The 27,084-nt window shown below is 39.9% G+C and overlaps 1 protein-coding gene across 1 annotated transcript in view; it reads left to right on the top strand.

Moving 5' to 3' along the window:
* The first annotated feature begins 854 nt into the window (after nt 1-854).
* Nucleotides 855-27,084, top strand: part of CTTNBP2 (cortactin binding protein 2) — a 187,160-nt gene continuing 160,930 nt past the window's right edge. The window contains 2 exon segments of the mRNA XM_014544027.1: nt 855-874; nt 15,338-15,445. Coding sequence (XP_014399513.1) covers nt 15,383-15,445 — 63 coding nt within the window. The 5' untranslated portion in view covers nt 855-874; nt 15,338-15,382.

Raw genomic sequence — 27,084 nt, 5'->3', positions numbered from 1 at the left:
GGGCATCGCTGTGCGCTCGCCCCATCCCTGGCCGGCGGTGTTGGGGGGGAGGGTCCTCGTTCTTCCAGAGAAGGCTCCCGCCCGCCCGGCAGCGGTGGAAGCTCAGCACCTGGTACCGACACAGCGGTCTTTGGGGTCCAGAAACCCAATGAGCTTCGGCTCCTCGCTGGTCCCCACTTTCACTCCGGAACGTCCGCGCGCACAGGCTCAGTGGCGGTTTGCAGCCCTGTCTGGAGGGCTGGACCCGCATTTCCTAGGAAAACAAGGTTCTCGGGATTTGGGAAGGAGCTTTGCGGGAGCTGGGAGCTCTGCATAAAGGCAGCCGGGGTGCGCCTGCCACCCAGGGCGCGATCCCACCCGCCAGGTCCCGCCGGGTGCCCGGGGGATGGAGCGAGAGGCGCGTGGACGTCCCTCAGCTGTTCTGGTGACCTGAGCACAGTCGGTCCCCAAGCAGCAGAGGGCAGGGCCAGCTGTGTCCTGCCAGGGCGGCTTTGACTTCCTCCGTCTCAGTTTGGAGGTGAGGCTTTCTGGAGCGGGAGAGGACAGAGCTGGGGGAAGCCACTGGGACGTGAGAAGAGCCAATCCTGGAAGGAAAATTGAAGCAGAGGGAGGAGAGAAGGAAGAACGGAGGAGGAGGAGGAGGGCTGCTGATTGCCATTTGTGAAACTGGCAAGTTTTGACTTGAAACTTTAAGAAAAATTGATTTTTTTCCCTGAAAAAAAAAAAAAAAGAGAGAGAGAGAGAGCTTTCTTAAGGTTTCAGATGAAATCTGCCCCCTTGTGATGCAGTGAATCAATCCCCTCTGTGAAGAGCAGTGAGGAAGCTTGCTATCAACACAAGCCTCTCTGGGTCGCTGGGAAGTTGAAATGATTGGGTAGCTTCATCCCCAAGAGATGGTAAAGGGGAGGGAGTGGGAGGAAAAAGAGGTGATGCGTGTGTTTCTTGTTGTTTTTTTTTTTTCAGGAAGGTTGAATTTGTCTGTTTGGTCGACTTAGAACAGGCTTCTTTCTACTACTCTCGGTATTTTAATCACTTGACAAACCAAATAAAAGCACCTGATTTATGGTCTGTCGTTTTATTTGGTTAGATTGTAAACAGAACCATGGATTTTTGTGTTAACAAGGTCAATGTTCCCTTTCTGATGTTGAACATTTCCAGGAGTCTGATATTCAGGCTGTGTGTAGGTGGGGACTGGATCATTTCACCCTGGTTAGTTGGAGTAGCCATGGGAAATGTGTGAAAGTAAAGTCCTCTGTTATTTCCATAGAATTCTTTAGGGTTCTGAGGAGATGCAGTAAGGATTCTTAATCGAATAGTCTTTTAGTTTTTTAAATAACTTTTGACTTTATAGTAAAATTTTGATGATGCCTTCTATGCTATTTTTCACTTAACAAGGTATATAGTCTCCCCATGTCAGCCACTTGTCCGGTAGACTGATTTTTTAAAGAAAATCTAGGTTGAGGAATGCTATTTGTCATTGTAATTGTTCCTTATCTAATGATTATAAATCAAAGACATTTTAATGCATTTTGGGTTTGTGGCAACTGAGGGCTTACTTGTTTTTTGTTTTTAGTGAATAAATATTTTTTTTGCATTTAAGAGATTTATTTCACTTCAGATGTATTTCAGTTTACGTACGATGGATTGTTATATGTGCATTTGACAGTAATGAGCCAATGGAGACTCGGAAGCAGTAGGCTATTTTTGAAAGTGTTTTTACTAAGTTTTGACCATTTAGATTGTTGCTTAGAGACAAGTTTTCAGCATAATATGCTTTTCAGTGGAGTGTTTTAAATTTAGTTTGTGATCCTTATTCTTAGCTGTTTAAATCCTGAAAGCACCCCGAGTATAAAGCTGGGTACCAGCTACATTATTCAGTAGGATCACAATAATAGTTCTTTTTGCTGTGAACCATGCCTAGAGACCTGGGTTATTTTCAGTGCCTTAGCCAAATGTGATGACTTTTATAGGCTCTATTGCTCTTTCTACTCTGAAAATAACTCCTAATGGGTAAGGCAGTATGGAAAACAGAAAGCTTTTTGCTCTTTATTGTCACCAGAGAATTATTTAAGAGTGAAATGAAAAGGGCGATCTTTTTTGAGCTATGTTTAGGAAGCTGACCAGCATTCTTGCCATCGTGGGCTTTCCTGGAGCAGCTACTGTGCAAAAAGTAGATGTAAATGTTATTGTCATGGTGATCGTGACAAGAAAAAAGCTTCAGCGATGAATTTTTTAAAAAATGTACAACAGTGATGTTAAACAAATACACAGCTAGTACCTTTAAATTTTTGTTTTCAGACACAGTGCTGAATGTTAATGCAGTGAAAAGAACCTTCTTAGCCAGTTTTGCGAAGCTTTCTTTAAACTCAATTGAAGTAATACGGCAGCTTTCGAACATTGAAAGTTTCGCAGCATCATTTTAAAGTAGAAAATGATCTAGATTTAACACATATTACTGAATATTTACTGAGATGGAGGCATCATGAGTAACATTTTTGCTGTCCGTGAAGTAACATTCCAATGATAGAAACTGACATATACCAAGGAGTCAAATCAGAGATGATGGTGTCAGGAGAGGTGCCAGTAATTTTCATTAGGAGACTGGAGGAAGAATTATGGAGAGGATTCCTAGTGGAAGATTCGGGAAACATTCCACATCAGAATGGCATTTGAGCTGGGCCTTGGACAGGGAGATCACAGGGCTGGGATTTTTTTTTAGGATTCCTTGAAAGGTGAACCTGGACCACATGTGAGGGGCTCTCAAAGATGATCATGTAAGTTTTAATTTCAGTATCAATTATGTGCTTTAGAAAAACAGCCTAGAAGTTGAGGAAGTAGACTAAAATACTCCCTCAAGATTAGACTATAATTGCTTTCAACGTGATGCTTTTCACTTTTCTTCTTCTTACATAATAGGTTGCACATATCTGTTTGCACCTGTTGTTTAGACTTTATTATTGTTGTTGGTATCCTTGCTATTATTATATTTCTCACAGGAGCAATTTTGTTTAGAGAAAAGCAGTTAATTTATCCTCTCTGTGCTTGGATGCACGCCTAACCTAGATTGCCAGTTGGTTCTATTCTCTTGTGTTTCAGGTGATTTTTTGAGGTGAGAAAATGTTTCACAGACTTAGTACTGAGCCATTGACAAACATCTGCTGTTTATCATATGGAGAGCGAGTCTGTGGCTGGGAGGGGACAGCTTCTTCCTTCAAGAAGACCTGTGTGGGTTTGTTTTTAAAAGCAAGCAGAGGTTGCTTAACACAGTGTCAGGAACATGGTAGGTGTATTTATTGAATGAAGAAAATGTGCACTCACCAAGGAGCTGTGTCATGACAATTAGCGTTGATTGCCTAAGTGGAAAATTTGTGTGTTTTCAGATTCTAATGAAACGATTAGCCTGTGATTTGTAATAATTAACATTATAGATATCACAGATCTTGTTTCAGAAGTATGAACCTGATTCTTTTTTTATTTTCATTTGTATGTGGTCCTTTTCTGAGCTGCTTTTGTCAATAACATTTCAGATATTTTACATGTTTTTTTTAAATTTAATATCCAAAATTATTAGTTTTTCATTTATATTTTTTTTCTTTTCAAAATACTGATTGAGGCTGGAAATGTGGTGGGATGCAATCCTCCCATCCTGAATTCTTCTTGTAATAAAATCAAGGCCCAATCACCCTCATAGTGTCAAGACAGAAATACAGGGAAGTTTGGAAACAGGAAGAGGTAATGGAAGTAAAAAAAATGAGCAGGAAGCAGGAGTTGGTAAGGTGTTGGAATCATCTTCAAATGCCCAGAAATATGGAATTAGAATTCCACTTTGAATGTGCCTGGGAAGGATGGGGCAGTGTCTCTCCCTTCTACCCCACATCCTTTGCCATCTCAGCACTAAGAACATCTGAGTATCGATTTAGAAGACTTCATTTGAATGTATTTAATTGTATTCTCTGTTGGAGCTCCTTTGTAAGACTTACATAACATGGAAAAAGAAACTTGTCTTTTGTCTTTGACAATTACATAATGACATGCAGACCGGTTACAAGATGATGATGGTGATGATGACATTGATAGCAAAGGATTTTTAAATTTTTGTTTTAATTAGTTGTAAATAACTTATACAGAAATGAGATCATGGTATTAGTGCCATGCACAATATGATGCCATCCCTGTAGAAACCCCGATTTTAAGGGGAAAAAAAATGTTGTCTGGGAATAAATTCTTAGTAAACCAAATAGGTTGAGGATGATTACAAAGTTATTACTTGTCAAGGTGACTCTGCTCTGTGGAGTGAATACTTTTTTGTAAATGATTTGGTTTTGACCTTTTTATCTTTCATTGAAAAGGCAACAAGATGATTCCAAAGACAACAAGATGATTCAGAAGGGCTTTGTAACTGTAAGACTACACTTTAGCTATCCATGTCTCAGCCTCTTTAGTTGAAAGTCGGCATGCTGACATTTGCCACCTGCAGATAATCCCAGATGATCTTCTTTGGTGCATTATAAGCTTCTTAAGGGACTATTACTGGAACCGGATGCCAGCTCGCACGTGGAGATGATCCATGTTGCATATAGGACTGAGGTAACATTGAGAGGCTGAGTTAGGATGGAAATAAACATTTGTTTTATCTGAACTCTGGTCCTTTTAGTCCAAAGAGAAAGTAGAGATCTGAAAGGAAGACAAGAGTGGTAGTTGTCCTTAAGAACTGAGTCTGCCATCCCTGACTGAGCCAGTTTGCTGCTTTCACTCCAGTTTTCTGGTAATACTTAAAATTAGTTATACCCATTACCAGGTTTCCTTCCTGACATTATATTTATTTGTCAGTTTCACCTTCTTCCAATATACTGAGTTATTATTCTCTTGCTCGAAAGACCCCATACAGGTTTGAAGTCTGTGATCATAGAAAGCTTGAGCCAGTTTGCTGCTTTCACTCCAGTTTTCTGGTATACTTAAAATTAGTTACATCCATTACCAGGTTTCCTTCCTGACATTATATTTACTTGTCACTTTCACCTTCTTCCAATATACTGAGGTATTATTTTCTTGCTCGAAAGACCCCATGCAGGTTTGAAGTCTGTGATCAGAGAAAGCTGACCTCAAGTTTTCAGTATGTTGCTTTAAAGGCACATATTATTATTATTATTATATTATTCTGAATGGTTTCTGAAATTTCAGTATGTTGCTTTAAAGGCACATATTATTATTATATTATTCTGAATGGTTTCTGAAGCAGTGAAAGGAAATGATTGAATTATAAGTTACTTAGTTGCCTCTATCATTTACATGCTTTGTAAATAGTAGGGCATTTTATACCAAAAGGAGAGGCATACATGTTAAGTAAAATCATGTAAAGATGTAATGCTCTTGTCCTGACACATCTAGAAGAAGTGAGAAAATAGAGAGTTAATACGGACCAGTTTAATATAATGAGGAAATACACACTGCAGGACATGATTAATTGCCAAATGAAGTAATAGAACAGACTCTGAGTCTGAATTGAGAGCTTTCTGGAGTGTGGGAAGACGTATGAAAGTGGGATTTGAGCTACGTCCTGAAAATGAATTGGAGGAGGAAGTTGTTTTAGGAAGAATGAAATCAGGAATATGCAAACCCTGTCAGGAACACACTTTCCTCTGTGTAGAGAAAAATCAGGAGAAATAATCTCAAACTAAAATGTAGCTTCAGAGATTTGAATAGTTCTAGAGTGTGAATACATGTACGTTTTCTTCATGAAAATCTTCATAATTGTCTATATTCAGATTTTATTAATATTGTAAATGTTATCTGTACCTTGAAAGTTGGATTTAATTTTTTCATGTTTATGATGCAGTCTTCAAATCTCAGGGTAAATTTGCTTGCTTTTCCCTCCTTTACAGCCTTTCTTTTTCATCCCCAAAAGCATAAATCCTGGGTACACAGAAAGTTCTAAATACATTGTTATTTATTAGAATGCACTATTGAGAAAAGCAGTTAGGTGTGTTGCTCTGTTTTAAAGGAAAGAAAAAAGTATATATAAAAAAAAAGAATGCACTATTAAACTGGGGAGGAAATGCATTTCTGTAACTTCTGAGCAAAAAAAGTAAAAAGAATTTTCCTCAAGTATTTCTCAAAGTTTGAGGGACTGACCTAAATGTCCTCAGTCCAGTAATGCAGCCACCCTGCTGGTATGTGAAGTCAGGACAAATAGAGGCTGGAAGAGATTTTAGAGATCACTTAGTACATTCTCATTTTACTGCTGGAGACCTCAGATCCACAGAGCAGGCCCATCTGCTTCTAAGGGCCAACCTCCCTCCCTCCCATGTGGTATATTCATTGATGAAACATAGGTACAACTCACTAGATTTGAAATTGGAGGAGATGTTCTTGGTGTTTCTGGAAAGAGCCAGAGGACATGCCTGGCTTTGTGTTTGGTCACTAGTATTTCATCATAACTGATAGGTTTGGGCAAAGACCTGAGGATCACTTCTGCCACTGTAGCTCATAATATTTTCTAAAGCTTTTTGACAAACATCAATGTGCTAACTCCATTAATCCTTTTTTTAAAATCGGTATTGTTGAAACTATTACATTGGTCCTCCTTTCCCCCCCCATTGAGCTCTTCCAGCCCATTCTTGTCCTCCCCACAGCCCCAGGCCCTCACCACCCCATTGTCTGTGTCCATGGGTTATGCACATATGCATACAAGTTCATTGGTTGATCTCTTCCCACCCACCCTCCCCTGCCTTCCCTCTGAGGTTCAACAGTCTGTTCATGCTTCTATGACTGGGTCTATTTTTGATCATCAGTTTATTTGGTTAATTAGATTCCACCTATGAGTGAGATCATGTGATACTTATCTTTCTCTGACTGGCTTATCTTGCTGAGCATAATATTCACTAGGTCCATCCATGCCTGTTGCAAATGGTAAGAGTTCTTTCTTTTTTATTGCCACATAGTATTCCATTGTGTAAATATACCACAGTTTTTTAAGCCACTCATCTACAGATGGGCACTTCGGCTGTTTCCAAATCTTAGCTATTGTAAATTGCGCTGCTATGAAGGTAGGGGTGCATATGTTTTTTCTGATGAGTGTTTCAGGTTTCTTAGGATGTATTCCTAGAAGTGGGATCACTAAGTCAAATGGGAGTTTCATTTTTAATTTTCTTGAGGACACTCCATGCTGTATTCCACAGTGGCTGCACCAGTCTGCATTCCCACCAGCAGTGTATGAGGGTTCCCTTTTCTCCACAACCTCACCAATACTTGTCATTGGTTGATTTGTTGATGATATACATTCCGACAGGTGTGAGGTGATATCTCAGTGTCATTTTGTTTGCATCTCTCGGATGATTAGTGACTTTAAGCATTTTTTCATATGTCTCTTGGTCATCTGTATGTCCACTTTGGAAAACTGTATATTTAAGTCCTTCGCCCATTTTTAAATTGGATTGTTTGTCTTCCTTTTGTTAAGTTGTATGAGTTCCCTATATATTTTGGAGATTAATCCCTTATGAGATGTTTCATTGTCAAATATGTTCTCCCATGTAGTGAGGGTCTCTTGTTATTTTGATGACGGTTTCCTTTGCCATGCAGAAGCTTTTTATTTTCATGCAGTCCCATTTGTTTATTTTCTCCTTAGTTTCCATTGTCTTAGGAGATGTATCAGTAAACATATTGCTATGGGAGATGTCTGAGGTGTTACTGCCTATGGTTTCTTCTAGGACTTCTTTTTTTCAATCTTTTATTTATTTATTTATTATACATTTTTTTAATTGTTTAAAGTATTACACATAGTAGTACATATATCTCCTTTTTTTTCCCCATTGCCCTTTCCCCAGCCTCCCCTACCCCCTGTCGCATGCCTTCATCCCACCTCCCCAGTGTCTTGTGTCCATTGGTTTTGCTTATATGCATGCATGCAAGTCCTTCGGTTGATCTGTTTCCCCCCCTCCCAAACACTCCCCAGCCTTCCTGCTGTAATTTTACAGTCTGTTCGATGCTTTACTGCCTCTGTATCTATCTTTTTGTTCATCAGGTTATAATGTTCTTTATTTTCCATAAATGAGTGAATCATGTGGTATTATGGTCTTTATTATCCATGAATGAGTGAGATCATGTGGTATTTTTCCTTCATTGACTGGCTTATTTCACTTAGCATAATGCTCTCCAGTTCCATCCATGCTGTTGCAAATGGTAAGAGTTCCTTCTTTTTTACAGCAGCATAGTATTCCATCGTGTAGATGTACCACAGTTTTCTAATCCATTCATCTACTGATGGGCACTTAGGCTGTTTCCAAATCTTAGCTATGGTGAATTGTGCTGCTATGAACATAGGGGTGCATATATCCTTTCTGATTGGTGTTTTTGGTTTCTTGGGATATATTCCTAGAAGTGGGATCACAGGGTCAAATGGGAGTTCCATTTCCAGTTTTTTGAGGAAACTCCATACTGTCTTCCATAGTGGCTGCACCAGTCTGCATTCCCACCAGCAGTGCACAAGTGTTCCTTTTTCTCCACATCCTCTCCAGCACTTGTCGTTTGTTGATTTGTTGATGATAGCCATTCTGACAGGTGTGAGATGGTACCTCATTGTTGTTTTGATTTGCATCTCTCGGATGATTAGCGACTTTGAGCATGTTTTCATATGTCTCTTGGCTTTCTGAATGTCCTCTTTTAAAAGGTGTCTATTTAGGTCCTTTGCCCATTTTTTGATTGGATTGTTTATCTTCTTTTTGTTAAGTTGTATGAGTTCCCTATAAATTTTGGAGATTAGGCCCTTATCAGATATGACGTTGGCAAATATGTTTTCCCACGCAGTGGGTTTTCTTGTTGTTTTGTTGATGGTTTCTTTTGCTGTGCAGAAGCTTTTTATTTTGATGTAGTCCCATTTGTTCATTTTCTCTTTAGTTTCAACTGCCCTAGGAGCTGTATCAGTGAAGAAATTGCTTTGGCATATGTCTGAGATTTTGTTGCCTTTGGATTCTTCTAGTATTTTTATGGTTTCCGGTCGTATATTTAAGTCCTTTATCCATTTTGAGTTTATTTTTGTGTATGGTGTAAGTTGGTGGTCTAGTTTCATTTTCTTGCATGTATCTGTCCAATTTTCCCAGCACCATTTATTGAAGAGACTGTCTTGACTCCATTGTATGTTCTTGCCTCCTTTGTCAAATATTAATTGAGCGTATTGGTTGGGGCTGATTTCTGGGCTCTCTATTCTATTCCATTGATCTATATGTCTGTTCTTGTGCCAGTACCAGGCAGTTTTGAGAACAGTGGCTTTGTAATACAGCTTGATATCTGGTATTGAGATCCCACCTACTTTGTTCTTTCTCAGGATCGCTGCAGCTATTCGGGGTCGTTTTTTGTTCCAGATGAATTTTTGGAGAGTTCGTTCTAGGTCTGTGAAATATGCCGTTGGTATTTTAATGGGAAGTGCGTTGAATTTATAGATTGCTTTGGGCAGTATGGACATTTTAATGATGTTGATTCTACCAATCCAAGAACATGGTATGTTCTTCCATCTCTTTATGTCTTCCTCTATCTCTTTTTTCAACGTCCTGTAGTTTTCTGAGTAGAGGTCTTTTACCTCTTTAGTTAAGTTTATTCCTAGGTATCTTAATTTTTTTGGTGCGATGGTAAATGGGATTGTTTTTCTAATCTCTCTTTCTGAAAGTTCACTGTTGGTGTATAGAAATGCCTCAGATTTCTTGGGGTTAATTTTGTATCCTGCTACATTGCCAAATTCATGTATTAAGTCTAGTAGCTTTTTGATGGAGTCTCTAGGGTTTTGTATGTATAATATCATGTCATCTGCAAATAAGGACAGTTTTACTTCCTCTTTTCCAATTTGGATGCCTTTTATTTCTTCTTCTTGTCTAATTGCAATGGCTAATACTTCCAGTACTATGTCGAACAGGAGTGGTGAGAGTGGGCATCCCTGTCTTGTTCCTGTTTTTAGGGGAAATGGTGTTAGTTTTTGTCCATTGAGTATGATGTTGGCTGTGGGTTTGTCATATATGGCTTTTATTATGTTGAGGTATGATCCTTCTATTCCCACCTTGCTGAGAGTTTTTATCAAAAATGGGTGTTGAATTTTGTCAAATGCTTTTTCTGCATCAATTGATATGACTATGTGGTTTTTTTCCTTCAATTTGTTTATGTGATGTATCACGTTTATTGATTTGCGGATATTGTACCATCCTTGCATCCCTGGGATAAATCCTACTTGGTCATGGTGTATGATCTTTCTGATGTACTGCTGGATCCGATTTGCTAAGATTTTGTTGAGGATTTTGGCATCTATGTTCATGAGGGATATTGGCCTGTAATTCTCTTTCATTGTGTTGTCTTTACCTGGTTTTGGTATTAGGGTGATGCTGGCTTCATAGAATGAGCTTGGAAGTGTTCCTTCCTCTTGGATTTTTTGTAGTAGTCTGAGGAGGATAGGTTTTAGTTCTTCCTTGAATGTTTGGTAAAACTCCCCTGTGAAGCCGTCTGGTCCTGGGCTTTTGTTTGCTGGAAGCTTTCTGATGACTGCTTCAATTTCTTCCATAGTTATTGGCCTGTTGAGATTTTTAGATTCTTCCTGATTAAGTTTTGGAATGTTGTATTTTTCTAGAAATATGTCCATTTCCTCCAGGTTGTCTAGTTTGTTGGAGTAGAGTTGTTCATAGTATTTTTTAACAATCATTTGTATTTCTGTGGGGTCTGTTGTTATTTCGCCTCTATCATTTCTGATTTGGTTTATTTGGGTCCTCTCTCTTTGCTTTTTGGTGAGCCTGGCTAGAGGTTTGTCGATCTTGTTTATCCTTTCAAAGAACCAGCTCTTGGTTTCATTGATTTTCTGTATTGTTTTTTTGGTCTCTATGTCATTTATTTCTGCTCTAATCTTTATTATCTCCTTCCTTCTGCTCACTCTGGGCTTTTCTTGTTGCTCTCTTTCTAATTCTTTGAGCTGTAGATTTAGATGATTTACTACCATTTTTTCTTGTTTGTTGAGGTAGGCCTGTAGAGCTATAAACTTCCCTCTCAGGACTGCTTTCATTGTGTCCCAAAGGTTTTGGATTGTTGTGTTTTCATTGTCATTAGTTTCCAGGATGTTTTTAATTTCTTCTTTGATCTCATTGGTAACCCAATCAATATTTAATAACATGCTATTCAGCTTCCAAGTGTTTGAGTATTTTGGGTTGTTTTTATTGTAGTTTATTTCTAATATTATGCCCTTGTGGTCTGAGAAGATGCTTGGTATGATTTCAATCTTCTTGAATTTGGGGAGACTTTGTTTGTGACCCAATATGTGGTCTATTTTTGAAGATGTCCCATGAGCACTTGAGAAGAACGTATATTTTGTTGCTTTGGGGTGAAGTGTTCTGAAGATGTCAATTAAGTCCATCTGATCTAGTGAGTCATTTAGGATTGCTGTTTCTTTGCTGATTTTTTGTCTAGCAGATTTATCCAGTGATGTCAGTGGTGTATTAAAGTCCCCTACTATGATTGTATTGTTGTCGATCTCTCCCCTGATGTCTTCCAGGAGTTTTCTTATGTATGTGGGTGCTCCTGCATTGGGTGCATATATGTTTATCAGGGTTATATCCTCTTGTTGTATTGATCCCTTTAGTATTATGAAGTGGCCTTCCTTATCTCTTGTTATGGCCTTCACTTTGAGGTCTATTTTGTCGGATATAAGTATTGCTACCCCAGCTTTTTTTTCATTTCCATTTGCCTGAAAGATATTTTTCCATCCCTTCACTTTCAGTCTGTGTGAGTCCCTTCTAATGAGGTGGGTCTCTTGTAAACAGCAAATGTATGGGTCATGTTTTTTTATCCATTCAGCCACTCGATGTCTTTTGATTGGACCATTTAGTCCATTTACGTTTAAAGTTATTATTGAAAGGTACTTGTTTGTAGCCATTTCTTTTTTTGTGTGGCTGTTTTCTTTCTGGGCTTTTTATTTCTTCTTTTTACACCAGTCCCTTTAGCATTTCTTGCATTGCTGGCTTGGTGGTGATGAACTCCCTTAGCCTTTTTTTGTCTGTGAAGCTTCTTATTTCCCCTTCAATTTTGAATGATAGCCTTGCTGGATAGAGTATTCTTGGATTCAGTCCTTTGCTTTGCATCACTTTGTAAATTTCTGTCCATTTTTTTCTGGCCTGATGTGTTTCTGTTGAGAAATTATTTGATAATCTGATTGGAGATCCTTTGTAGGTAACTCTCTGTTTCTCTCTTGCAGCCTTTAAGATTCTCTCTTTGTCATGTACATTTGCCATCATTATTATGACGTGTCTTGGTGTGGGTTTTCTGAGGTTCATCTTGCTTGGGACTCTCTGTACTGGTATAACTTTTTTCTTACCCATATCAGGGAAGTGTTCTGTCATTATTTCTTCAAGTAGATTTTCTAATCCTTGTTGCTCTTCTTGTCCTTCTTGCAGCCCTATTATGCGTATGTTACTTCGTTTCATGTTGTCCCAAAGCTCCCTTAGGCTCTCCTCCTGTTTTTTAATTTTTTTCTCCAGTTGCTGTTCAGATTGAGCTTGTTTCTCTGCCTTATCTTCTAACTCACTAATTCGGTCCTCTGCTTCTTTCAGCCTGCTGTTGAAACTTTCCATGGTGTTTTTGATTGTAGCTATATCACTTTTCATTTCTTCCTGATTCTTGCATAGGTTGTTGATTTTCTCATCCATCCGGTGAATGAATTGTACAACCATTACTCTGAATTCTTTTTCTGTCATGTTGCATGCTTCAATCTCATTAATTTCCTTTCTTGGCGACTCCTCATTTTCTTCCCTCTGGGGGTTGTGTCGTCTCCCCATTCTGATTATCTCCAGATGGTTCAAATGTCGAGTTGCGGGGGCCTGGGCCATGTGCAGTGGGAGCTTTGCACCACCCTAGTGTCACTGAAGAGCTCTGACACTAAGATGTGTGGTTGTGGTGTGTTGGTGGGAACCAGGCTCGCTCTGAGTCAGTGTTACTAGCGCTCAATGTGGCCTCGTGTGTGCCCTTAGAATCAGGGACTCCGCCTTCACCGTGCTGAAACAGAGATCCCCCTGGAGTGTGTTGAAAATCAGAGCCCCCTAAGATGCACCAGGAGTCAGAGTTCCCCAGGAATCCAGTATGAGGGTCTCTGTTGCTTCGCTCGGCCTCTCATTGAGAATCAGGGTCCCTGTGTGCCCATGCACCAAGAATTGGAGTCACTGGCTCTTAGTATGAATGCACAGGGAATCAGGGATCCCAGGCGCAGGTGATAAGAAACACAGTGAAGTCACTGGTGCTTGGTGCTACCTCCTGCCCGGAGAATCGGGGCCCCGGGGCCCGTGCTGCGCGGGAGAAGTTCCCGGTGTTCACACGTTAGCTCCCAGGCCAGGGCTCCTGTAGCCCGCGCTGCGCGGGACCAGTTCCCAGTGTTCTCGCACTTCCAGGCTAAGGTTCCTGTAGCAGCACTGAGTCCCGGGCAAGGGGTGGGTCTACTATCAGTTACTATGGCGCTGCCCGCAAGCCTGCGAGGAGGGGGATGGGCTCTGTTGCTCAGGGATCTGCCGCGGGGATTTCTGGACTCTTGGTGTCCGTGGGTCTGTAGCTGTGGTCGCAGGTCTTTGTCCCCAGTGGCTGCAGGGTCCTGGTTTGTGTCTGAGACCAGACTGGGTGGTGCCGAGGCCAGGATCCTAGTCTCAAGCAGCTCTGTTTCTCAAGATGGCGTGGTCTCTGTGCCCGTGCTGGCCACCCAGGAGTGTCGGCACAGGGGGCAGGGCTCCGCTGTCTAAGACTGTCCGGTTTAGCAGCCCCTTAGAAGACCTGCAGAATCTAACTGTCTCTAGCTCATACACACACACACCACACCCGTCCACACACTCCTCTATCACTCCCTCGCGCTCTCACACCTAAACAATACTTTCTTAGTGATTTCTTCCTCAGTACTTTAACTGTTCTTTCGTTCTTTTATTTTTCTCTTTCATGGATGCCATGTTCTTTGGAAGCTTGTTTAGACCAAGTTAATGTCCTTTTAGGCTTCCTCCACGTGAATAGGAGTTTACTTTTTGAATAATAAGAATTATATTCAAAATATAATTATATTTCAAAATATAATTATATCTGAGAGGCATCAGGATTTTAGAGATGCTTAGGTGGGGGATGGCCAAAAAAAGGTTGGGGACCACTGGTCTAATGTATGTGCAAAAGGAAACAATTTTAAAAGGAAAATCCTAAAGTCTTCCTTTGAAGAAGCAGCTATTTCTGGTTTCTTTCCCCTTAAGTTATTATAACCTTCCAGAAGAAGGTTCCTTTGAAATTGAGAAGGCCAGTTTCTGATCATGCCTGTTTGAAAGCCCCTGGAATCATTTATGGGCTTCCCGTGTTTACTTCTGTGTTAAAGGGATGGTGTAGGGTCAGGTGTATAAGTGCTAAAGTAGTTCTTATTAGCTGATGGATAGAATGGCGGTATTTTTCATCTGGAACGTTTGCACTGTGCCACTAAGTGTGTAGACAAGTCAGGCCCTTAGCGGTAGTTCTGCCATTTCCTGGTTGCCTGATCTGAGCACATTATACAACTGCTCTGAGTTGTGGTTTTCTTAACTGATGCATAGGATGATTTCTTACAGAATAGATTTGGTTCTTTAAGAATACCTTGGAAACCACTGGGTGCCATACAAGTGTGAAGAGACCTTTCGGTGGATGGGCCAACACTGTAACCATTTAGTCACACCGGCCAGGGCCTTCAGGATTTTTTAATGTTGGCTGAATAAAAAGGTAGAACACTTTGTGGCTCAAGGAACACACATCTGTGGGCCAGATTTGGCTGTAGGCTGCCAGCTGATGGCCTCTGCTGCCGTGTTCTATAAACATGACCTGTTGTTATTGGATGTTCTGGAATTTAAATAACCTTCCAGGAGCCTTTCCATTAGGGTCCTTCTAGGAGTATTTTTCTTGTGCTCTCTTGGCTATCCTTGCAGTGTCTCCCCAATATACTCTGGGCCTGTTTTGTTACAAATTCCAGGGATTTTCAGTTTGTGTCTCCATTTGAAGACATTCTGAACCTAGATGTGCAGGCAGGCTGGGAAAACAGATCTCCCTAACGGAGAGATTCACTATGTTGGTGTGAATGGTTTCTACCCCTCCTTTTTTTGAAGGTCAGGGTATAGATTGTCTGCTGCCAAACAGGCCCCGGTGCTTCTTGAATTTACTGAGCCACTGGGACAAAAGATGATCTATTGCATACCTGTGCTGTGTATGTGTGTGTCTGCAGATCTGTGTGTGTTGGGGTTGGGTAGAGCATGTTCCTTCTAAAGGGGCTGCATACATGGACATGTGTGTTGCTCCTAGAAATAGTGTTTTCATCCTTTTTTAAAAATTTGTGTTACAGAAAAAAGAGTTTGACGTGGACACCCTCAGTAAATCAGAACTCCGTATGCTCCTCAGCGTGATGGAAGGGGAGCTGGAGGCCAGAGACCTGGTCATCGAGGCCCTGCGGGTAAGAACTTTCCAGCGCCAAGTCCCATTGCTATGGCAACTTCTTTTTTCAAAAGGCCAATGGTGAAGCTTCTTTTTCTTAGTTTTTCAATCATGTAGATTTAAAATGTTTCATCATGTTAAGACGTGCACTCACTCCAGACATCAACCCGTAATCTTTGTAAATCCAAACACTGAAGTTATGGGAAACTTGAAAATTAAGTGCTTTTGGTTCCCCAGTCCTTTTATGTTTCGTGCATTTATTTGGTTAAAGACATAAGTTTTCAGAATATTGCTAATTTGGTATCTTACATGTATTATGAGGTCAGTAAAGAAAAATTAAGAGAATCATTTGTAAAAGATATTGCTGATAATAGAGCCTTTTCCTTCCTATATAAATTATAAATTCTTATTTTCAGAAACTCAGAAGAGTTAAAAACTAAATGTTTATATATATCTTCAAATGGTTTTGTTACTTTTTCATCTGATCTTACAGTGATTTTGAAATTTTTATAGTAGCTTGTGAAGCATTATTTTCTAACATATTTCTTAAATACCTCAATACAGTTTGTTGTTGTTTTTTTAAAAATGTTGTTAAACTTTCTCAGTGAAGAATTTTCTAACTGGTTGTTCCCAATCTTTCACTTGTTTTGGTTTGTGAGCCAAAGTTAAACTTTTTTCCTCTCTCTCTTACACTTAGCACTTTGTATGCAATCAGGTATTTCCTGGCTCTTGGTCATTTTGACACGATGGGTATATTTATTATACGTGGAGTATGGATATCTTTTCTCACCAGGGAGTACTTCCTCAAACTTTGCCTTAGGGAGTTCATTTTAACATATAAAAATCTGAGGAATGTCAAAAAATCCTTGCCTCCGATTGGCACTAATATGGTGGGGGCAAGAGGTAATAACGGAGGGTGGTCAGACATAATGGAGAAGGTGGATATGCTGAGAATCCAAGTGTGTGGGGAAAGGGAGACACAGTTCCTGAAAAAGACTTAAGTACATTTTCACAAATTGAAAACTAATACAATGGGGATATTGATTATTCCTGTCTGATGACGGAGCATAATTGCCTCAGAAAAATGGGAGTATAGTTATATCATCTGCAAGCCAGTGTTTCAGTTGAAGGTGTTGCTTTTTGAATGACAGGTGTTGCTAAGTAGACGTGGGCAGTTGGTTATGAGAGGTTTTCGTCCTGCTCCACATTTGGAGCATTTGCATTGCTTGCCAATGTCTATTTTCTTGAATGAACTTGTGGGAGAAATGCTAAGGCGAGTGTATCACTAACTTGTATGAGCCTCAGTCTAGGAGAGAACAGGGTGCCATCACCTGTAAGGCCAATAGGTAGCCTCTTGAGACCAAACGGATGTGAAGGTTCCAGTTCTGCCTTAGGTATTTTCTTTCTTTCCTTCTTTTTTCAAATACATGATTTTCTTAAAGTTGATTTGAGAGCGAGAAGCATCGATGTGAGAGAGAAACATCGCATCGATTGAACCAGCAACCTTTCGGTGCACAGGACGATGCTCAACCATCTGAGCCATACGGGGCAGGGCTGCTTTAGTTATTCTTCTGTCTCTCTCTATTAACCTGTAAAAGGCACCATCACCATGACATTTTCCACTGCTCCCACAGATGTTTAAGAGTGTAGTGGAGTCCGTGCTTTTAAGTATCACCTTAGCAACCACATGTATTTCTCTTTTTAACTTAATTGCAATACTTTCAAATGTAAAAGTAGAGGTTAAGAGTTACTTAGGATCAGGGCTTGCGAAAGTGAAAGTTTTTCACAGAATTAAGGAATGTTGGAGATGCAAGGCGCCTTACATATTTTAGGTCAATGTTTTCCATCCCTATCAGATCTAGTGTTTCATTTTCATGAAGTACTTTGTATTACTCTTGCTATCCTGCAATGAAATTCGTGGATAATTGGATGTGTAAGTAGGTTGTGTTAAAAGTAACCAATATATCGCCCTAATTGTGATAGAAAGTAACAGGAAAGAAATTTATAGCATAACATTGTACATTTCATTATGTAAGTGCTCAGGCATGATTCTACTGGAAGACATGAAAAGGTAGGTAGCTATTTGCACCTCTTAATAGGGTTGCCATGAATGCAACTTTTGTAGAAGAATCCTGATCCAGATGTGCCATATTGTTGACTCAGATACAGTGAGCAGATTTGTGGTGGGTGAGGTGAATTTTCTGAAATAGTGGTGATTCTTGGTAAACTTCATACAGAAGTGCATATTTTTAAAAATTTATCTTTATTGTTGAAAGTACTACTAGTACAATGGGGTACTTTTTTCCCATTGCAGAAGTACATATTAACATGAGAGTTGAGTCCCTGGAAAATTCAATGTTTGTTAAAACTGAAATATGTGAAAAGGAGTTCCTCTGTAGGCTCAAATAGTCATACTGAAAGTTCAAGTGAAAGGAACGAACAGAAGGACATTTGGAAGTTATTGGGGATGTTACTGGATGTATGGCAGACCCCTAGCTCCGCCCCCTGGTGCCAATCACTGGGAAAAGTGAAAATGCTCTCACCTATTTCCAAAATGCCTTCTAGGTACTGCCCCTATGGAGAATCAGTGGGTAATACTAGTCTCCTTTGTTTATAGCAGTGGTTCTCAACCTTCCTAATGCCACGACCCTTTAATACAGTTCCTCATGTGGTGGTGACCCCCAACCATAAAATTATTTTCGTTGCTACTTCATAACTGTAATTTTGCTACTTTGATGAATTGTAATGTAAATATCTGATATGCAGGATGTATTTTCATTGTTACAAATTGAAGATAATTAAAGCATAGTGATTAATCACAAAAACAATATGTAATTATATATGTGTTTCCCGATGGTCTTAGGCGATCCCTGTGAAAGGGTCGTTTGACCCCCAAAGGGGTCGCGACCCACATGTTGAGAACCGCTGGTTTATAGATTAAAATCAAACAAACAAAAAAGAGCCCCCAAAAGATTATTACTTATGTCAGGTCAAAATATGGCATGCACAAACTGGGCGTATTTGGAGATTCTTAAGGCTTATTGTCTTTTTTAAATTGAGAATCTGAGAGTCGTGATTGATTGATTTAGATGATTGTATTAAGAATACGTAATAATGTCCTACTCATATACTAGTCATAGCTGTCATAGCCTCACTGTGGTGATTTACTGATTGACTGTTATTCCTCTGGGGCATTCCCTGGAGCTGGTGAAACTAATTAAATATTTGGGTCCAGATGTGTGATTATGTTGCCTTTTCCTTTAATAATAGAATATAATTTAGTGTCTGGCCAGTGCTCCAGAAAGAAATTGGGCAGGAGAGAGGATGGGAAAGTTTTATTTTTATTTCATATTATGAGCTAAACTTATTCCTAAATTAAAAGTCAAAATCTACTCTATCAGTAATAAGTATGCTGCTATTCAGTACATTCAATTTTTGGGTTTTTTGTTTTTTTAAAAAATATATTTTTATTGATTTCAGAGAGGAAGGGAGAGAGAGAGAGAAACATCAATGATGAGAGAAAATCATTGATCGGCTGCCTCCTGAACGTCCCCTACTAGGGTTTGAGCCCACAACCCGGGCATGTGCCCTTGACCAGAATTGAACCCGGGACACTTCAGTCCATAGGCCAACACTCTATCCACTGAGCCAAACCAAGCAGGGCAGTACATTCAGTTTTATTAAAAGAAAGCAAAAGTAATATTTTTCTGAATGTAATAAATGTTTTTGAACCTAATATATAAGTTGTGGGGTTTTTTAAAATATAAAGATACCTAATTTGTTCCATGAAATTTTCTGTTGTTGTTGTTAATCCTCAACTTAGAATATTTTTTTCCATTGATTTTTAGAGAGAGTGGAAGCAAGGAAGGGAGGGAGACTGGGAGGTAGGGATTGAACCCACAGCCTAGGTATGTGCCCTGACTGAGAATCAAACCTGCAACCTTATGGTGTATGGGATGACACTCCAACCAACTGAGCCACCTGGCCAGGGGTAGAATTTTAGAAAGTTTAAAAAGATATTTTATACCAAGCTATTTTACTTTTAAAATCATGTTATCTTGATGCTTTTGATTTTTCCATTATCATAAAAATTGCATAGATCATTGAATTGATGGCGATGCACATTTTAGTTCAGTCCATAACTGTGATTTTTGGAGGAGGGTGTTGTTAGGTCTGATCAAATAATCAAACCAATACTCCTTCCCCTGGGAAACAGACCTTTAGATCATTTCGCAACCGACATTCTTTTGCTTAGATCACATTCCATTTACTAAGACCAGTCACTGCCCCCTCCTGACTTGCCCAGGATCCAGACCTGCCCAGATAATTTCCTGCCAAAAAGCCCGCCTAGAGTCCTTTAAAAACTCCCACTCCCGGTTCCTGGGTGCTGATGGCATTTGGGGGTAGCCCGTCTGATTTCCAGATGATTTAAGACATTTATAATTCTTTACCACTTTTGGCCTTGTGCGTAACTCTTTTCCGCGACCCCAACAGGTGTTATGAAATTACAGTATGTATCTTGGTACAATGTTAGGGTTGCTGAAGGAGGAAGGCACAAGGCCAAAAGGGGTGAAGAATTATGAATTTATTAGGTCATCTGGAAAACCAGATGGGCTGAGCCCCAGAATGGCTCCAGCACCAAAGATGGGGAGTCAGAGGTTTTTAAAGGACTCTAGGGAGGCTTTTTCTGGGCGGAGAATTCTCTGTGCAGGTCTGGATTCTGGGAAACTCTGGAGGGGGGAGAGAATGGTCTTAGCAAGTGGAATGTGGTCTAAGCAAGTGGAATGTCCATTGTGAAGTGGCCTCAAGGTCAGTTCCCAGGGGACGGGGGCATCGATTCAATTATTTGATCAGACCTAACAGGTACTTCTACAATTTTTATAAAAATATTTCTCAATAAGTTCTTTTTCCTGATGAACATTTACTATTAGTGAAGGAAAAGTATAGAATACCAGGCAAAATAATGCTTTTTCATATATTAAGAAATGAAGGTGATGTGCCATGAAAGCAAAATATTTGTCACTACCATTTAATAAGCAACTGAAGTTACTCGAGCAACATTTTCATGCTTATTTTTATTAATAAATCAGGGTATCTTTGAGAACAAACTAAAGATGGGGCTTTTCCAGCTCAATGATGTACTATTTGACCCCCACCGGGTAGAAGATAGATTCAGGGTTACAAATGGGACAAAATCAGGAATATATTTTTGTGCCCTTTGGAAAGGGTACTGTCAGTTTAATTAATAGTTCCTTTTTAGAATTAGCTCCTTCTGATCTGAAAACACAGGGTGTTCCCTTCAGGCAGTGGTTCTCAACCTTGGCTGCACATTAGAATCACCTGGGAATCTTTTTAAAATCCTGATTTCTGGGCCTCATCCTCCGGAAATTCTGTTTCTTTGTTATTAGTGTTGTGGCCCGGCCCCATAACAAAGAAACAGAATTTCCGGAGGATGAGGCCCAGAAATCAGGATTTTAAAAAGATTCCCAGGTGATTCTAATGTGCAGCCAAGGTTGAGAACCACTGCCTTGAGGCATTCTGACAACATTTTAACCACCTGGTCAGAATTTCCTTCGCCACATTGCTGATTGTGTGTCTTGAATATAAGAGGAAACAAGGATCTGAAGTAGTTCTCTCAAAAGCCTACTTACCTTTCTTGTCTTTGGTTGTTGTTTTGGAAAGAAAAATTAAGAGCATTCACCTTCTTCCTCTCTAGTTTTCTGAGTCAAAATGTAAATAATCATTGAACAAATGAAATAAGAAAGGAAAGGTTATACCCCGTATTTCCAATGGTATTCGAACAGGATGGGGATCCTTGCATTCATTTATTCAGCTGATGTTTACTGTGTTTGGCATGTCTTGGACTTCAGGGATGGGGAACGCGGTTGGGGGAATCTTAGGATCTAGTGGGAGAGATTGACATCAAACCAGTAAACAAACCATCTAGGTACAAATTATGTTCATGGGAGAAAAGGAAAGAATGCTGTGAGAGGGCTTAGGAGCAGTTGTGCTCTAGATTGGTCAGGAAAGGCTCCTCTGAGGAATGACATCCCTGAGATCTGGAGGAGGGATATCGTGGACCCAGTTGGAAAGAGTGTTCAGGCAAAGGGATCACATACCCAAAGACCCTAAGAGAGGAAGGAGTTGGCAACTTACAGGAACTGTGAGAAGCCAGAGTTAGAGAGAGAACAGCGCAGTGTAAGGTGCAGAGCTGGGCTGGGACCAGACCGTGTGGAGGGTAAAGGTGAGGCTGGGTTTCATTCTGCATCAGGTGGGTAGCCACTGATGTGTTTAAGCTTGATGATGCCAGGGATTTGGCATGCGTTTTCTAAAAGATCACTTTCATAACACAGTTATATAGTGTTGTATTTTTTGCATTAAACGTTTTAACTTATTAAGCGTAAATATGTAAAATGTATCACCACTTTCAAGGGAGCATTTACAAAGATCACCCTAACTGCTAGGTGGACAAAACTTGCAGAAGAGCCAGAGCGAAGACAGAATGTCATAGTGGTTGTCTAAGGAATGTGAGCATTTCAAATGCTTATAATTATTGCCCTTTAAGAAGGCATGGAAAATGTGCTTCCCATTCATCACTTTTGTCACCTAGCTGTGAACAGTATTTTTCTTCAGACTGTTAAGATGAGCTGACTATGGACTTTAGTTAAGGTGTTGTGCACCTAAAATAAGATTGGTAAGGTTAAGTTCTCCACTTGAACTTTATTAAAAAAAGGCAAATTGGTATCTGCAGTTTTATTTTTCCAGTCCAGTTCACCTCATTTCAGTTTAGATATTTAAGTTAAATGAATTTTATTGTTAAAAGCTCTCTTCTTTCAGATTTTAGGATTACTATATATTTCTAAAGGCTTACTTGTTATAAAATCAATTTTTAAAAGCTTTTTCACATATGGTTAGGTAAAGTAGCAGAACATTGCTTCACATAGTGCTAAAGGTGACCTAACAAGAATGTGAAATATATTTCAACAGTGTCTGACTTTGGTATATGCAAACACAGGCACGTGGCCTATTTTTAAGTGGAAAATGGCAGGGGTTATGTTCACATAATTACCCCCTGCAGAATTAAAAAATGCTAGAGCTGACAAGCTCTTCAGTAGCCCTGAACTCTTCCCATGAAATTCTTCTGTGAAAAACAGACAATGGACAGGGTCCTGTTGTGGGGTCAGGTGCTGTACTAGAAACCTTACCTGTAGCAAAGTGGAGATGTGGCTCCTATGGCATTGGGTTCTAATGGTTAAAACATTGCAGATGATAAACCCTTGGGAAGCTCTGCACTTATCCATAAAGTACTTTAAACATGGTTTTGTATCTTGAGGTAATAATGTTTATGCACAGTAGAAGTTGAGACTCAAGTTAGGGGGAAATGACACCTCCATTTGCTGATGTCTGGGCATTGCAGCCATTCTGCCTTTAAGGTGGCCTTTAAATCCCTACATAAATGAGGTTTGACAGGTGCTTTATTATCTCAACTCTCTGGCCTTAATACAGAGCCATGGTTTTGTTTGAATTGTAAGGATCAAATGGGATAATGTGCTACACAGCACCTAGCCCAGGATCTGGTACAAGTAGGTGCTTGAGAAAATATTTGTAGTTGAATCCTAGTGTGTCTGAGTGGAAAGATTTCCCCTTGAACTTTCTCCGTCTCACACTTTGAAAACTGTCGGACAGATCTTGGCCGCCTGCTTCCTGTCTCGGGAAGTGAGCATTACCTCTTATTCCTCAGGGTAGATGCCGTACTCCTCAAGTTGGAGGCTGCCAGATGGAAACAAAGGCTAAGCTCCTCTATTAATTTACCTTCACAGCAAGCCCACGGTGAGTGGGAAAATGAGCAGGAACATGAAATCAGATGGTAAGACTGTGGGCTGGAAAGAGCTGGGGATAGCATTATTTTCATGGGCTCAGGGGAGAGAAGAGTGACTTGTCAGGTGTTGTCCAGATAACAACATTCTCTAAAGCAAAACTACCTGTCCCCCCACCCTGCCCCCCACCAGCCAAGGAGGGCTTAGGAATTTTGGAAACTTATAAAGTGTATTGGGCATATGATAGGCATTAATTATTTTTAAAACTAACTTTATGTGTGTAGGAATGGCATAAAAATTAGACCTATGATTACTATAAACATTTATTCTCAGCATGTCAATCCATTCCCCACATCTCCATATTTAGGCAGCATATTCTTTCTTCTGCCCAACCTCTGATTTTCAGTGGCATTATTTTAAATTTTGCATGAATAATGCTGTTAACAATGATCTCTGTTCACAGCCATCTCTAAAAGTGAGGAAGAGGGAGGTGATTCAGTCCTTTCAAACTAAAACAGTTTTTTTTTTCTTCAGCCTCCTCCCTCCACCCTAGGATTATGGGTTAGGCAGCGGACAAACCAAAATCAAGAAAAGGGGTGATTCCCTTTGTCTCGTGTGCTCAGGACCATCCTGAGGTTATCTGCTGTTTTCAATAGGCTGATGTTGGAGCAGGTCATGGAGGTGGCATGGGACTTAACATGGTTGGGTTTGTATTATGTGCCAGGCACTTTGCATGCATTATCTCTTGGCATCTCTATGAAATCCCTTGAGATCAGTGATAGTACCTGACTTTTAGGAACAGAGAAACAGGCTCAGCATAATAAGCCATTTTCTGTCTGACTCCTAAGCTTGGCTCTTACCATGCCTCTGCTTCAAAGGCAATGGTAATGAAGTTAAGCACTTTCCTAGAGCTGGAGGTTGTCATTCATAGATTCTTTATTTACTTTAAATGCTGTGAATTCCCAGAACATTTCCTGTAATGTGTTGTAAATATCAAAAGCTGCACAGAAATGGAAGTGACCCCGTAATTGTTTATTAGACAGTCTTCTATGTTTAATCATTCATTTGCTCTTCCCTCCCATTGACTGCAACTAATTATAAACAGAAGTAAATCCTGAAAGACTTCTAAGGTCTTATTGAACGATTATTATGATATTAGAAGAACATTATTGATCTCTTAATGTTTTCTTCTATCACACAAAGTACAGAAAAGTTTGTGCTTTTCTGTACTTAGGATATTCTGTCTTCTGGATGCAGACATGTTGGAGCATGTGTGAATGCTGCATGACCCAAGTTTAAGGAAATGAAGATTTATGAAATGGACAAGGATACAGTAGCTAAGGAACTGCTGTTTTATACCCTGATTATCTTTCTACATTTCAGTCAGTAGAACTATCTCTTATAATTACATTTCCTATTTTGATTTTTTTTTTGTATTTGATCAACTTGTTTTTCTGTTTTCACTTGCATCCAAAAAATGGCAGATGGTAAATTGAGTCATCAAACAGGAATTTAGTTTGGTTTGCATGAAAGGCTGTTGTACTGATTTTCTTGAGGTATATAATCCTTTGATTCTTCCAATCAATAGAGGTAGCAGAAAATTTGGGAAATCAGATTATATAGTCATGATAATAGTAGATTCACTACCAATGATGAATTTAATATTCCTAATAATTAGTGTAGTGAAATGCAGATATGTCATTGGTTTTGTAAGAAAGTTCAGATTTCCCTTCACAAAGGCTAAATCAATAGATCTAATCTATATATATATAAAAGGCTAATATGCTAAGTGTCTGACCATCCGGATAATGAAGTCATGTAGCAATGCCCTGCTTCCTCTCCCTAGCAACTAGCCTCCTTGCGGTTTCTTCAGCCCAGGAACATGACTTGTTTTATAGTCAGGTGGAAACATTTCACACTGTAACCAAATGTCTGTGAAGCATTTTCCCGTGCCTCATCTCATTTGATCCTCACAGAAGTCCTGGATTATCAAATACACTGGCATCAGCCAAAGCTAGGTCTAGTGCAGTGATGGCGAACCTTTTGAGCTCGGCGTGTCAGCATTTTGAAAAACCCTAACTTAACTCTGGTGCCGTGTCACATATAGAAATTTTTTGATATTTGTAGCCATAGTAAAACAAAGATTTATATTTTTGATATTTATTTTATATATTTAAATGCCATTTAACAAAGAAAAATCAACCAAAAAAATGAGTTCGTGTGTCACCTCTGACACGCATGTCATAGGTTCGCCATCACTGGAGTAGAATATAGTCAAACACTGCTGCAGTTAAATATCTTACCCTTTGTTCTTCCTGTGTGATCTACAATAATAATCTGCTTCATGTTGATATTTACTGCTGTGTTGCTGACAATTATCTGAAAGAGAAGTTGGGGTGCTTCACTGGGCTGGGAAAAGTTTGGCTAAATCAGAAAGCAGGTCTAATTAAGCAAGTTTATTTTATATCTATAGAAGACTAAGTTGACTCGCGCATGTGCAATACATATAAAGCTCTCACTGGCACCTATCGCACATGAATGTTTCAATCTGTCATTGTCAATCGTGAATTTGGTTGGCACTTCTATTATAGCGAATAGTGATATTAAAATATTTCTTCTAATTAATTTCCTTTCAATGTGCATGGATTCGTGCACCGGGCCTCTAGTAGTCTTAGATAAGATGATCTATAATAATAAACGCGTAATATGATAATTAGACCGGACGTCCTTCCAGACGACCTTCCATACAAAGCTAGGGCTGCAAGGGAAGCCCAGGTCCCGGGTGCCAGAGGGAAGCTGGTGCAGGCAGCCGGGGGAAGGAAGGCCTACTCTTGCATGAATTTCATGCATTGGGCCTCTAGTTTTATATAAATCCCTAAGTAATCCCTAGAAGTTAACTTAGAGTTGATAATGATTTTCTATTGATGAGTCTCTTCCCATGAATGCCTGGGGGTAAATCTTTCATAGCCACTCTGAAAAGTACATTGGGCCTTCTTCTGGAGTGTCATGACAAAATAATGAGACTTCACTGTTGTGATTGAGAAGACATCGTTCATCATCTCTGCTTAGCTACATCAGAGGTTCTATGCATTTTTGTGCCCATTTGGCAGATGGGATTAAGATATGAGTTTGGTTTGGAGAGATGGTAGGTGCTGGGACTGACCAGCAGACCCTGAGCGACGAATGAATGGATTACTCTGACACATGTTTCTGTGAAAGAGAGGCTAAGGGACTGCTTGCCTATAGCAACCAAACAGCCCTGTTTGCCTGCCTCCTTAGGCTTTTCTTGTAACAACAGTTTGAACTAAAATTAACTATTATATACTATCAGCAGGGTAAGCACCCTTGAGAAGACACATGCGTCTGCAGTGTCCTTTAAGCAAGGACGTTTTGAAGTCTAAATATAAAGATTGTAGTAAAACACCCGGGGGCTCAGACTTGTTTTGGAAAAGTCAAGGCAGGGGCTGCTGCCTTCGGCAAGGTCCCCCTAGAGGCCGCCGACCTTTTGGAGAATCCTCCTTACAGACTTTCCAGTCAAGTCCCGTGCTTCCTCACAGGCAGGTAGGACAATTAATGGAAGAGCTTTGGAAACCCTTACTGGGAATTGTTAATGTGTCAAACTCTTAATGAATTTAAATTTCAAACAGTTGACAATTGAGATTCACGTAGGCTCTGAGGTAGGAAAGGATGTGATAAAAACAGTGTTTAAGGGAGAGTACTAGTATGTTAACCACTTTGGAAGCAGGTTGACAGAAAAAGGGAGAGAATGGTTCTGAGGAAGCAATTGCAGTTGACATTTATTAATATACTAGAGGCCCGGTGCACAAAAATTTGTGCACTG

Source organism: Myotis brandtii, unplaced genomic scaffold (assembly GCF_000412655.1).
Source record: "Myotis brandtii unplaced genomic scaffold, ASM41265v1 scaffold348, whole genome shotgun sequence".
Lineage (NCBI taxonomy): Eukaryota > Metazoa > Chordata > Mammalia > Chiroptera > Vespertilionidae > Myotis > Myotis brandtii.
This window is presented reverse-complemented; position numbering and strand designations above follow the sequence as displayed.